The sequence below is a fragment of the Scylla paramamosain genome, chromosome 25, assembly GCF_035594125.1.
Source record: "Scylla paramamosain isolate STU-SP2022 chromosome 25, ASM3559412v1, whole genome shotgun sequence".
Classification (NCBI taxonomy): Eukaryota; Metazoa; Arthropoda; class Malacostraca; order Decapoda; family Portunidae; genus Scylla; species Scylla paramamosain.
The window spans coordinates 2,749,745-2,762,500 of NC_087175.1; the positions used below are offsets into that span (position 1 = coordinate 2,749,745).

Sequence of the window (12,756 nt, forward strand, 5' to 3'; positions counted from 1 at the left end):
GGCAGGAAGATAAAAAAGGAAGAGGGAGATAAGAGAACAGCCACGTAGGAGAACAAGAAGAAGAGGAAGAAGGAGAAAAGAGAACAGGGATAATACGAATATGAACAAGAAAGGAGGAAGAGGAAAAAATGGCAAGATGATAAAGAAGAATAAAGGAGAAATAATTATAGATAAGTACCGTAACAAGGAGAGAGAGAGAGAGAGAGAGAGAGAGAGAGAGAGAGAGAGAGAGAGAGAGAGAGAGAGAGAGAGAGAGAGAGAGAGCAAAGTTGTTACATTATGCAATTTTAAGTACATTAGACAGCTAATTGGGTGATACATAATTGAATCTCACCTAAATTGACACACACACACACACACACACACACACACACACACACACACACACACACACACACACACACGGACACGGACACGCACACACTGACACACTAACATCGGTTATTTTTAAGTTCACCAGTTTTTTATTAATATTTTTTGCCCAAGAAAGCAACACAAGGAGAGTTTTCAGGTCAAAGAGATTAAACATCATTCCTTCCTCCTCCTCCTCCTCCTCCTCCTCCTCCTCCTCCTCCTCCTCCTCCTCCTCCTCCTCCTCCTCCTCCTCCTCCTCCTCCTCCTCTTTGTCTCTCTCCCTTCATTCATCCATCACATCATCCCTTCTTTCTTCTTTCTATCTTTTCCTTCATCTCTTTCTCCTCCCTTCCTTCTATCTTATCCTGTTTCCCTTCTTCCTTTCTTTAATAATTTACTCTCTCTCTCTCTCTCTCTCTCTCTCTCTCTCTCTCTCTCTCTCTCTCTCTCTCTCTCTCTCTCTCTCTCTCTCTCTCTCTCTCTCTCGGTCTGTCTCAAAACTGGATTCAAACTCATTCTTGCTTTCTATTTCCATGACATTTACTATTTTGCTGTGTCATGCTCTCTCTCTCTCTCTCTCTCTCTCTCTCTCTCTCTCTCTCTCTCTCTCTCTCTCTCTCTCTCTCTCTCTCTCTCTCTTTTACCCAGTTTATCGGCTCGCACGCTTTACTAAGAGAGAGAGAGAGAGAGAGAGAGAGAGAGACGACAGGCTGGGCTGGAACGGCACCTCATTTTCTATGAACTCAAAAGAAAACGGGAAAACTGAGTCAGATGAATTGTAATATTAATAATAAGAAGAAGAAAAGAAAACGATGATGATGATGATGATTAATAATACTTTTAATGATAAGAATGGTAATAATACCTAAGAAGGAAGAAGAAGAAGAAGAAGAAGAAGAAGAAGAAGAAGAAGAAGAAGATGGTGATGATGAAGGTGGAGGAGGAGGGGGAGGAAAATGGAACTTAAGAAACCTGCTCAATTTCTTCATTAGGTGAAGAAACAGACGGAAGAAGACATAAAGAAGCACACACACACACACACACACACACACACACACACACACACACACACACACACACACACACACACACACACACACACACACACATCAGAACGAACCACCAATTTAAGCTTGAACAACTGACACACCCATAAAATAATAATAATAATAATAATAATAGTAGTAGTAGTAGTAGTAGTAAAAATAATAGTAACAATGATTATAACAGCAGGAAAACCACCACCACCACCACCACCAACAACAACTACAACAACAAGACGAACACCACCACAACCACAACCACCACCACCACCAAAAACAACAACAACAACAACACCTTAATAAATTGATACCAAACCTACGCAAACCGGAAAAGCAGGTTCGAGAGAGAGAGAGAGAGAGAGAGAGAGAGAGAGAGAGAGAGAGAGAGAGAGAGAGAGAGAGAGACATACACACACACACACACTCAACACACAAAAAAATAATCAGAACAAGTGCAGACCGCTGAGAAAGTTTATTATTTGATGCTGCAAGAGATGATCATAAAAAAATAGAGAGATACGAGCGGGGAAAAATAAAACTCTTCGGGGGGAACTCAAGCGAAAAGTTGCAAATGTTTGGGTTGGGGGAAAAAAAAAAAGGGAGTAATTTGTGTTTGTGATTATGTGGTGAAATTTTGCCTGCTCCACATTCACTTGTCCTTTTAAAGAATATTTGGTAGGGTTTGGTGTGGAAGAGTGGGTGGGAAGTGTGTGTGTGGATAGGAAATGGGTATGGGGGTTTGTGTTTAGATGTGTGAATGTTAGGATGAGATTAGAGAGAGAGAGAGAGAGAGAGAGAGAGAGAGAGAGAGAGAGAGAGAGAGAGATTTTAAAATGACGCGTTTATGATTATTATGAGAAAAAATAAGTTGAAATGTGAAAAAGTAATTGGTGAAAGCTTTAAAAAATTGTGCTGTGTGTGTGTGTGTGTGTGTGTGTGTGTGTGTGTGTGTGTGTGTGTGTGTGTGTGTGTGTGTGTGTGTGTTAAGATGTACGATTTATGTATATACAAAAAAAAAGTACTGTAACACACACACACACACACACACACACACACACACACACACACACACACACACACACACACACACACACACACACACACACACTCACTGTAACATTCCCTCACACCTTAACCTCTACCAGGAAAAAAAAAATTTCATATATATATAATATTTTTTGCCATTGAAGGAGGTAGGCCAAGGGCAAAAAAATTAAGAAAAAAATGAAAAGAAAAAAGAAAACGGGGGGAAAAAAGCTCCCTGCACTGCGTCTGTTAAAATAGATAGGAGATTGTTGACCTCTTTTCCTTTCTCCCCACTCCCCTTTTTTCACGGTAGCATGCTTACATCAATGACCAAAAAAAAAAAATAGATAAATAAATAAATAAAAATAATGAAGGAAAAAACCGAAGAAAAAGAAAAGAAAGAAAAAACAGTGCACCGGTTTGTAAGCTGATGAATGCATGGACAAGTACGTAAATGAATAACTGTGTGAAATGTTCCCTGATTGGTGAGTCTCTTGTGAAGTAAATGAATCAAAGGAACTCTTGAATATATGAGGAAAAAAAAAAAGAAAAAAGAAAATGATAGAAAATACTGATGGTGATCAAAAGAAAAGTGATAATTCTTGATTCGCACGAAACAGAAATATATGAAAGACTGTAAAAGAAAATAGTAAAGAAACAAAGAAAGAAGGAAAGAAAGAAAAGATAGATAGATAACGAAGACACGTAGCGAAAGAAAGAAAGAAATACGCCTTTTTTTTTAAATATATATAAGTAAACAGAACAACGAAAATAAAAGAAAATATTGTCACTTTCAGAAAATAGTATTAGCACGTGTCGAAGCTTCACTCGCATTAGATCAGTGTTCCGAAGCCTCACAGTGAAGCAACGAGATGAATAACTGGGCCGCGATGCATAACAGTACGCTGTATAACAAGTGAACAGAGGCGGAACAGACAGACCTACCGTGATATTGATTTTCTTTCTTTTCTTTTTTTTCTTTTCTTTTTTTCTTCCTTCTTTCACTTTTTTTTTTTTTTTTTTTTTTACTTCTCTTTGTGTATCATCTCGAATTTAACGGGGTCATTTTCAACTAGATTTATCGTGTCCTCGTTTTTATTTATTACTATTATTATATATTTTTTTTAATATCTCTTAACCTTTTTTTTTATTTGTGTTAATTTTTCTTCCTATTTACTTAAATGTGTGGTGTTGCATGTCATGTTTGTTATTATTACTATTATTCATTGTTTTTATCGCTGTTCGTTGTGTTTATCATTTTTTTCTTTATTTTTTGTCGTTATTTGTTATCTTTTCATTATCTTTTACTATTATTCATGATTTTTCTCGTTATTAACTATCTTCACTATCTGAATTACTATTCATTACTTCTATTTTATCTTGGTCTTATTCTCATTATGCTTATTACTGTTCGTTATCTATGTTAATTATTCTTACTATTATTCGTTATCATATTAACTACTATTATCATTATTCATTATTTTTATTCATTGTCTTTATCATTGTTCATCATTCTTACCCACAAGTCATGTTTTTTTTCTTATCTAGTATTTTTTTTTTTTTTTATCAATTTGTTACTGAGTTATTTTTTTACCATTACTTTTAGCTTCCATTTTATTAAATTTTGTTTATTTTCCTGTTTGTAAATAACCTCCTTTTTTTATTTTCTTTTTTTATTTATTTATTTTTTATTATTTTATTTTTTTATTTTATTTATTTTTTTTTTTTTTTGCCTCATTGCTGACTTTTCATTTTTTTGTTGTTTTTATATTTTCATCATCACTTTTTATTATTATTATTATTATTATTATTATTATGCTAAATATTACATTTAAACCCTATTCACTTTTATTCTTTAATATATTCTTGTTCTAATTTACTCTTTTTTTTTTTTTTTTTTTCCTTTTTAAAAATCCTCATTACTTCTCATTTCCTTTTACTTTTGCGTTTCTCTATTTCTCTTTATCTTTCTTTTTTTCATTATTTTTTTCTGGTTTTATTATACCTTTAATTTCTGTAAGATTGCAATTATTTTTTCCCCTCGTCTCCTTATCTTTGTTTCCTGTCTCCCTGTTTCCTTCTTTAGCACACCTTTCACTTTCTCCCACTTTGTATCACTTGTGCCCGAAATATTGGCATGAATTAGAAGCGAAATAAATGTAAGGATATTTATAATTCTCTCTCTCTCTCTCTCTCTCTCTCTCTCTCTCTCTCTCTCTCTCTCTCTCTCTCTCTCTCTCTCTCTCTCTCTCTCTCTCTCTCTCTCTCTCGCAATATTTCTTAGTCAGCATTTTCTTGACTGTAACCTAAATTCTTTTGATATATTTGACTTGTAGCGCGACTGTAGCTATTGTGGTGGTGGTGGTGGTGGTGGTAGTAGTAGTAGTAGTAGTAGTAGTAGTAGTAGTAGTAGTAGGAGGTGGAGGTGGAGAAGGAGAGGTATCAGTTGTAGTTGTTGAAATCGTAGTAATAGTAGTGGTTGTAGAAGAAATAGTAGTAGTAGTAGTAGTAGTAGTAGTAGTAGTAGTAGTAGTATGACTAATACAATAGTAGTAATATATTTAGTGACAGTAACAGCAAAAACGAATATAATGATGGTTTAATGATATTGGTAATTATCATACTGCCAATACTAGTCTTGCTACTTATAATATTAATGATAATATTAATGATAATAAAAATAATAATAACTAAACAACAATATTTACTACTACTAGGCCACCACCATCACCACCACCACCACCACCACCACCACCACCACCTCCTCACAGTCCCATCTAATGACACGTGTATTCTCCCTTCAATTACAGAGAGAGAAAGAGAGAGAGAGCAGAAACACACACTCTCTCCCCCGCCCCTTCCCTCCTCCCTCCCCCCGCCTGCTCCTGGTGAGTACCCTGATGTAGAAAGAGACAGGACGGCCTTACTTAGGTACTTCGCCTTTTCGTTTTTTGTTACCTGGTTCAGTTCACGTCAGGTATTCGTCCTTATATGGGCTTACCTGGATTTACCTGTCTGTTACCTGAAACCTTTGAGTAAAAAAAAATGGAATAAGAAAAATAACAGGTTTTCAGCCTTTTTTTCTTCTTCTTTTCTTTTTCACTTTCTAACTTTGAAAGATTTAAAAAAAGCAGCTTCCTAATCTGTTTTTTCTTTTCTTTTCTCTTTCTTTCTTTCTTTCTTGTTATCGTTCTCCAGTCTCACTTTTTCTTTCTTTTATTTCTACGTGGTAAGTCTTGAATGTGAGGGAGAAATTACTTTATTTTTTTCTTCATTTCTCTCCTTTTTTTTTTGGGGGGGGGAAGAGAGGGACAGGTGTTTCTTTTGCGTCTCCAATTTTTTTCGTGTTTTTTTTTTCTTGTTTTCCATTTAATGTGTTTTCTTTTTAGTAATCTGCTTCTTATCTCGTTTTTCCTTTTTTTTTTTTTCTCTCTCTCTCTCTCGTCTTTCCTTATCAACATTTCCTTCATTTTTCACCTCTTTCTTCCTCGCGTCCTTTATTATTTATCCATTTCATGCATACACTTTTCATCCATTCTCTCATTCTCCTTTCCGTCATCTCATTCTTCCTATTCCCCTTCATTCTTTAATTTGCATCTTTTTTAATCATTCCTCTTGTTTCCCTCTTCTTATTTATATATTCTTCAGTTTTCACCACTGTTCTTCTCCTTATTGCATCTATTTTCATGTTTACAGTCTTTTATCACTTCACTTATTCTTTCCGTTATCAGATTCTCCCTATTCCCCCAGTTTCTCTTATTTTTTTTTACCTTTCCCATCACTGTTTTCTTTTCCCCCACCTATTCTATTATTTTTTTCTTTGTTTTGTCATGTATACTCTTTTATCAATTATTCTTCTTTCCGTCACTCGATTCTTCTTCTCATTCTCCTTCTCTGATTCTTACCTTTCTACATCGTCTTTTTCTTTTTTTTTTTTTTTCCCACGCCATCTAATCCACAATTCTCCCAATTACAGCGTACCCACAGAAGCCAGTAAAGTAACAGACCCAACTTTTTATTTATTTAGTGTTTTTTTTTATTTATTTTTTTTTATTTATTTACTTTTTTTTTTACCGAAGTGTACCCAAGAAATAACAGTCTCGTTTTCTCCGCCCTTGGTCTTGCTCGCCCCTCTCTCTCTCTCTCTCTCTCTCTCTCTCTCTCTCTCTCTCTCTCTCTCTCTCTCTCTCTCTCTCTCTCTCTCTCTCTCTCTCGTCCCACTACTCTTGTTTTCCTGTCCTAAACTCTTCAACTTTGCCTTGAGACAGAGAAAATAAGGAAATAAAAACACGTCATCTTACCTATCTTTTTTTTATTATTATTTTTACAAGGCCACAATACAGGTATCTAGGTATCTCCTTCCCCTACCCTCCTCCTCCTCTTCCTCCTCCTCCTCCTCCTCCTCCTCCTCCTCCTCTTCTTTCCCTGGTATGGACTCAATAACCCTTGTAAAAAAAAAAGATTAAAGGAGAGAGAAAGGGGGAAAAAAATGTACTGTTAGCACCGTACTTGGTTTGTTGCCCTTGTTAGGTACTCTTGTTTTTTGTTTTGGGGGGGTGAAGATACTAGATATATATTTTTTTCTTTTTTTCTATTTTTGTTTTTCTTTCTTCATCTGTTGTTGTTGTTGTTGTTGTTGTTGTTGTTGTTGTTGTTGTTGTTGTTGTTCTTGTTGTTCTTGTTCTTGTTCCTCTTCTTCCTCTTCTTCTTCTTCTTCTTCTTCTTCTTCTTCTTCTTCTTCTTCTTCTTCTTCTTCTTCTTCTTCTTCTTCCTCCTCCTCCTCCTCCTCCTCCTCCTCCTCCTCCTCCTCCTCCTCCTCCTCCTCCTCCTCCTCTTCTTCTTCTTCTTCTTCTTCTTCTTCTTCTTCTTCTTCTTCTTCTTCTTCTTCTTCTTCTTCTTCTTCTTCTTCTTCTTCTTCTTCTTCTTCTTCTTCTTCTTCTTCTTCTTCTTCTTCTTCTTCTTCTTCTTCTTCTTCTTCTTTTTCTTCTTCTTCTTCTTCTTCTTCTTTTTCTCCTCCTCCTCCTCCTCCTCCTCCTCCTCCTCCTCCTCCTCCTCCTCCTCCTCCTCCTCCTCTTCCTCCTCCTCCTCCTCCTCCTCCTCCACCTCATCCTTCCTCTTCTCTAATCTTGATCTTTTTAACCCTGCTGTCTTGATTGAAAACACATCATTGTTACAACACCAAGCACTTATAGAAAACGGTAATATTGTAGCATCACCAAGGAGAATGAGAACAAAGGAAGATACTGAGTTGAACTACCATTAATGTCGGTGATTCTGGGAAGGCACGACTCCGACAGCAACAATCAGGTATCGCCATTACATTTCTTACCTGGACGAAAATTATATTTGTTAGTTTGGACAATTGTAGTATAGATTATCCCTGTTCTTCTTTTATTTTTCTTCTTGTACGTAAATTATATGGTGGTTCTGTTTCTTCTTTTTTTTTTCTTCTCGTTTTGGGTTTGTTACATTCTATCTTTTTATTTATTTTCTTTTCTTTTACCTTACCTGAATTACCTGTGAACCCCGTGACCTTGAGAACCCACCCATTCCCCGCCCGTTACCTCCCTTACCTGCCCCAACACAGCGCCTGGTCACCCACACCTGAGCACCTTTCCACTCACAAGAAGCATCAACACTTTCTCACCTGCACACATCGACAAGGGAAAGAATGTCAGGTATTACTGAGCCACACCTGTCTTGTATATTAATTAGTACCTGGATAAGCATAAATCCGCCTTGTCATCCACATGTTCACCTTTTGCTCCTAACCCAAATTTTACAGTCAAAAATAAGAGCATCAGATTTCACCTCGTCGCGTCTGTTAATTGCTTATTCTGCCTTACCTGCACAAACACACCTGTCATGTCATTTACTCGTCTATCTTTCCCAGCTGTACAAAAACCCACACTTATCTGCGCACCTTGATTGGGAAAGTGATAAGTGCTAGTTACCTTAGTCTCACCTGTCCAGTATATTAATTAGTGTGTTTAACCTTCCCACTGCTATGAACACTGGCAATGATTTTAAGTTAGATTAGACAATTGTAATGAGTATGAATGGGACTGAAGGCACTGGGAACTTTTGACATCTCCATTATTATTTTTGCCGTCAGTGTCATCTTTTGAAATTATAATGATAAAGAAAAACTTGTGTCAGGTTTTATTATGCACAAGGATCCATAACAACTAAATATATTCATCCAAAGGGTTCGCTTGTATGAAAATTTACTTGTTCACTTGCTTACTTTAGTTCCTCCCTCACCTCAGCAGGAAATGTTAAGTGTTATTACAATTCATAGTCTCTCGTGCATCGTGTGTTAATTAGCACAGGTGTCGTGTACGTTAAAACTCCAAGCACTGACCTACCTGGTAACATAACAAAAAAAAAAAGATCTTATTTAGTCTTAAGTTTCTGCAAACATAAACAAACAGTGAGACAGAGATCTTACTTAACTTCACCTGAGCATTACATTCATTAGTCTTGCAGGTCATAGAGAGAAAAAAAAAACACTTACTTAGAGGAAAGAAAGGTGCACCAGATCTTATCCAGTCTCACTTTGTTTATAAATGTAAGCAGAGAAAAGAGTCGGTGGTTTGTTTTTACTTAACCTTCTCTTTTCACTTCATTAATCAGTCTTGCCACACATTTTTTACTTGTCTGGAAACACAGTGGAAAATGGTCAGATTTCCAGCCTCACCTTACCTGTAGAAGTGAAAGAGGGACAGTTGTAGCTTCCTTACCCCCTTATCTGTGCATTGTATCAATTAAACTTACTATTCATGAAAAGACTCACACACTTAGCTACCTGCAAACGGAGAGGGGAAAAAAAGTTACAAAGTTTTTCCATCTTCGTCTTATTTCTAAAAGCGAAAGAGGTACAGAGTTATATCTTATTTATTCTCACCTGGGCAGTACATTAATCAACTTCACCATTTATGGAAAACCCACACACACGTACTTGCCAGGAAATATGAGGAGGGGAAAATTATACATACTATCCAGTCTCACCTTATCATTAAAAATATGCAGAGGACAGCATTAGACTTTAGTTATTCTTCTACTTTCAAAGTATAAATCAGTCTTACCAGTCATGGAAAAAACACATACACTTATTTTGCCTGAAGACAGAAGGAGGGGAAAAAAAAAAAGGGAAAATCGTATTAAGTCCTGCCTTATCTATAAAAGTGGAGGGGAAACAGATTTTGAATACTTTCCCACCATCTGTACAATAAATTAATGACAATGGAACACACACACACACACACGCACACACACACACACACCCACACCTGGAGGCATCTAACGACAAAGATAATCAGTGAGCGAAACTGGATGTTGCTTGCCCTCACCTGTGCGGAATACTCATTAGCTTCACCTGTCGTGGGGTGGCCTCGCCCTTCGCTGTGTCCTCAATAGATGCGAAAGCTTATGAATCAGTGACACATTTCAGGATTTCCTTGACATTGCACAGGGGACTGGTGGGCTGGTGGACTTGAGGCTGGTTTGGCCGCGGGTGAAGCAAGGACTGGGTCAGGGGAAGCACCAGTCTGCCAGCACAGTTAGCCACCAGTCAAGTGAGGAGGGGAAGACAATGTATATTTAGGTAGCTTAGCATTGCAACTTGACATTTGGCTGTGACTTGAAAGACCGATGCAAACAAGTACAGTCATTGTTTATAATAGTGATATGTTCCTACAAGACTCCTATTTCTGCCTCGATATTGTTCCTTTAGTCTCAAGCCACGTGATTTGCTAAGACCGTCAGTCGTCAGAAATTAGATCATGGAATTTGAGTGTCAGCAGGGGATGGATGTAGCATTGGGGATATGACAAGGGTGACGTAAGCAAAACTCTCAGGACCAGTAATGAGGACAGAACAAAAAATAATGAGTTCAAGCTTGACAAAATTATATTTAAAGAGATAAGAAGGAATTGACTTAAATATAGTGAGAAATGAATAAAATAGACTCAGGAATCAGGTTGTTAGTGCTGAGTCACTGGGGAGCTTTAAAAGAAGATTAGACAAATTTATGGACTGGAATGACTGGTAAAAATTGACTGGAATATTTTACACGGGGAATGATACTTGTAGGCCTGATGGTTTCTGGCAGCTTCCCCCATGTCCTTATGTTCGTAGGTGAGGATGAGTCCACGTGGCGGTGTGCGTCCACGTGGTCATTATAAAACACACAGGTACATTAAGACAGTGAGCAGATTAGATGCCTTAGAACAAAATACAGTTGAAGGGAAAGCAAAAGGTTACTTGATCAGAAATTTACCTGTAACTTATACCTGACTTCCTCCTCCTCCTCCTCCTCCTCCTCCTCCTCCAGGTGTGTGACGTGTATTTCTCCGTATAAATGCCGATAAATATGTAAGATTTTCCTGTTTTCCAGTGAGTTTGTCAATGTGTGGGGTGCGAATTTTGTGCGTAGGTGAAACGGGAAATCATAATTGCCGTTCAAGGTTAATTATTTGGTGAAAGGTGACAAAAGGTACAAAAAAATTATAATATGCGAAAAAAAAAAAAAACTTGACTGTGCTCATGATAAATTTAAACTATTAAACTAGAGATCGCCAGGTGGGGCCTTAGAAATTGTGTGAAATGTGTGTCAGATGTGTGAATCTCTCTCTCTCTCTCTCTCTCTCTCTCTCTCTCTCTCTCTCTCTCTCTCTCTCTCTCTCTCTCTCTCTCTCTCTCTCTCTCTCTCTCTCTCTCTCTCTCTCTCTCTCTCTCTCTCTCACATCAGCCTTGCCGCAGGAGAAAGAATGATGTATATGTTAAAAAATAATGGTCTGTCGGGATTACCGTGAAAATGGTAACCCTGAGAGAGAGAGAGAGAGAGAGAGAGAGAGAGAGAGAGAGAGAGAGAGAGAGAGAGAGAGAGAGAGAGAGAGAGAGAGAGAGACGTATCACAATTACTGAATGAAAGACAGGAAATGGCAGGAAACAAAGGGAAACTTAATACAGAAAAATACAATTTCTTTTTAATCTTTGTCTTCAGTTCAGGAAAATTTAAAAAAAAATTGATTTGTACAAGTGATAAAAAACTCACAAGGACACACACACACACACACACACACACACACACACACACACACACACACACACACACACACACACACACACACACACACACACACACACACACACACACACAAGAAAAACTCCCTCAAGCAAATATTGGAAAGAAAAAGAGAGAAAAGAAAAAAGAAAGAAAACGAAGCAATTGAAACACGACAAAGAAAGAAACGAACCACAAACCTTTACGGCAAAATTGCTTCGTGGTTCATCCGAAGCTTCGAAGATTACGAAGCAGTCGGCCATCTTGCTTACCTCCTCCTTTCTTACCTCTTGTCTTCATTTTCTTCCTTCTTTCTTCCTTTCTTTAATTCTTTCCTTTTTTTTTTATTATTTATGATTGTCATTTGAGAGAGAGAGAGAGAGAGAGAGAGAGAGAGAGAGAGAGAGAGAGAGAGAGAGAGAGAGAGAGAGGTGAGTTACGTATATGGTATAAATTCTCTCTCTCTCTCTCTCTCTCTCTCTCTCTCTCTCTCTCTCTCTCTCTCTCTCTCTCTCTCTCTCTCTCTCTCTCTCTCTCTCTCTCTCTCAGTCTTTTAGTGGTCTTTTCATTTAAACATTTCACATACATCATCTTTCCTTTATTTTTTTTCCTTCCATTTTTTTTTCATCGGCCTACTTAAAAAATCAAAACACTTGTCATTTCAATTTTCCTTTTTTTATTTTTTTTTACCTTCACGTTGTTTTTCATATCATATTTTTTTTTCTTTTCTAATTTTTCCTCTTTTTTTTGCCCCATTAACTCAGGAAAAGTCAACATTTTGTCTTCCTAAAAAAAATAAATAAATAAAAGAAAAAAAATATAGGATCCTGATTTACATATTTTGGGTCAGAGGTCTTTGGTAATCTCTCTCTCTCTCTCTCTCTCTCTCTCTCTCTCTCTCTCTCTCTCTCTCTCTCTCTCTCTCTCTCTCTCTCTCTCTCTCTCTCTCTCTCTCTCTCTCTCTCTCTGCTTTATTCATCTATTCATTTATTCATTTTATTCATTTCTGAGAAGACAGTTTAATCATACATAACTTTAGGAGGAGGAGGAGGAGGAAGAGAGAAGAAGAAGAAGAGGAAGAGGAGGGGGAGGAGGAAGAGCGTCCGCGGTTATTAATTTATGTTTACACAATTTCTTGACATTTTTACTCGAATTAAAGTGACAATTATGTAGTTCATGAGATTTACTCTTATTTTTTTTTCCTTTGCCATTATTTTCCCTGTTTATCTTCAGTTTTTAATTCTTACTTTTCTTATTCACTTTTAT

General features: G+C 37.1%; 1 protein-coding gene across 1 annotated transcript in view; it reads left to right on the plus strand.

The window, feature by feature from the left end:
• The window catches only part of LOC135113089 (uncharacterized), a 94,856-nt gene that overhangs the window by 59,327 nt on the left and 22,773 nt on the right, over positions 1–12,756 (plus strand). Inside the window, exon 2 of the mRNA XM_064028116.1 lies at positions 5,234–5,311. Within this exon, the coding sequence (XP_063884186.1) occupies positions 5,234–5,311 (78 nt within the window). The remainder of the gene's footprint in view (positions 1–5,233; positions 5,312–12,756) is intronic.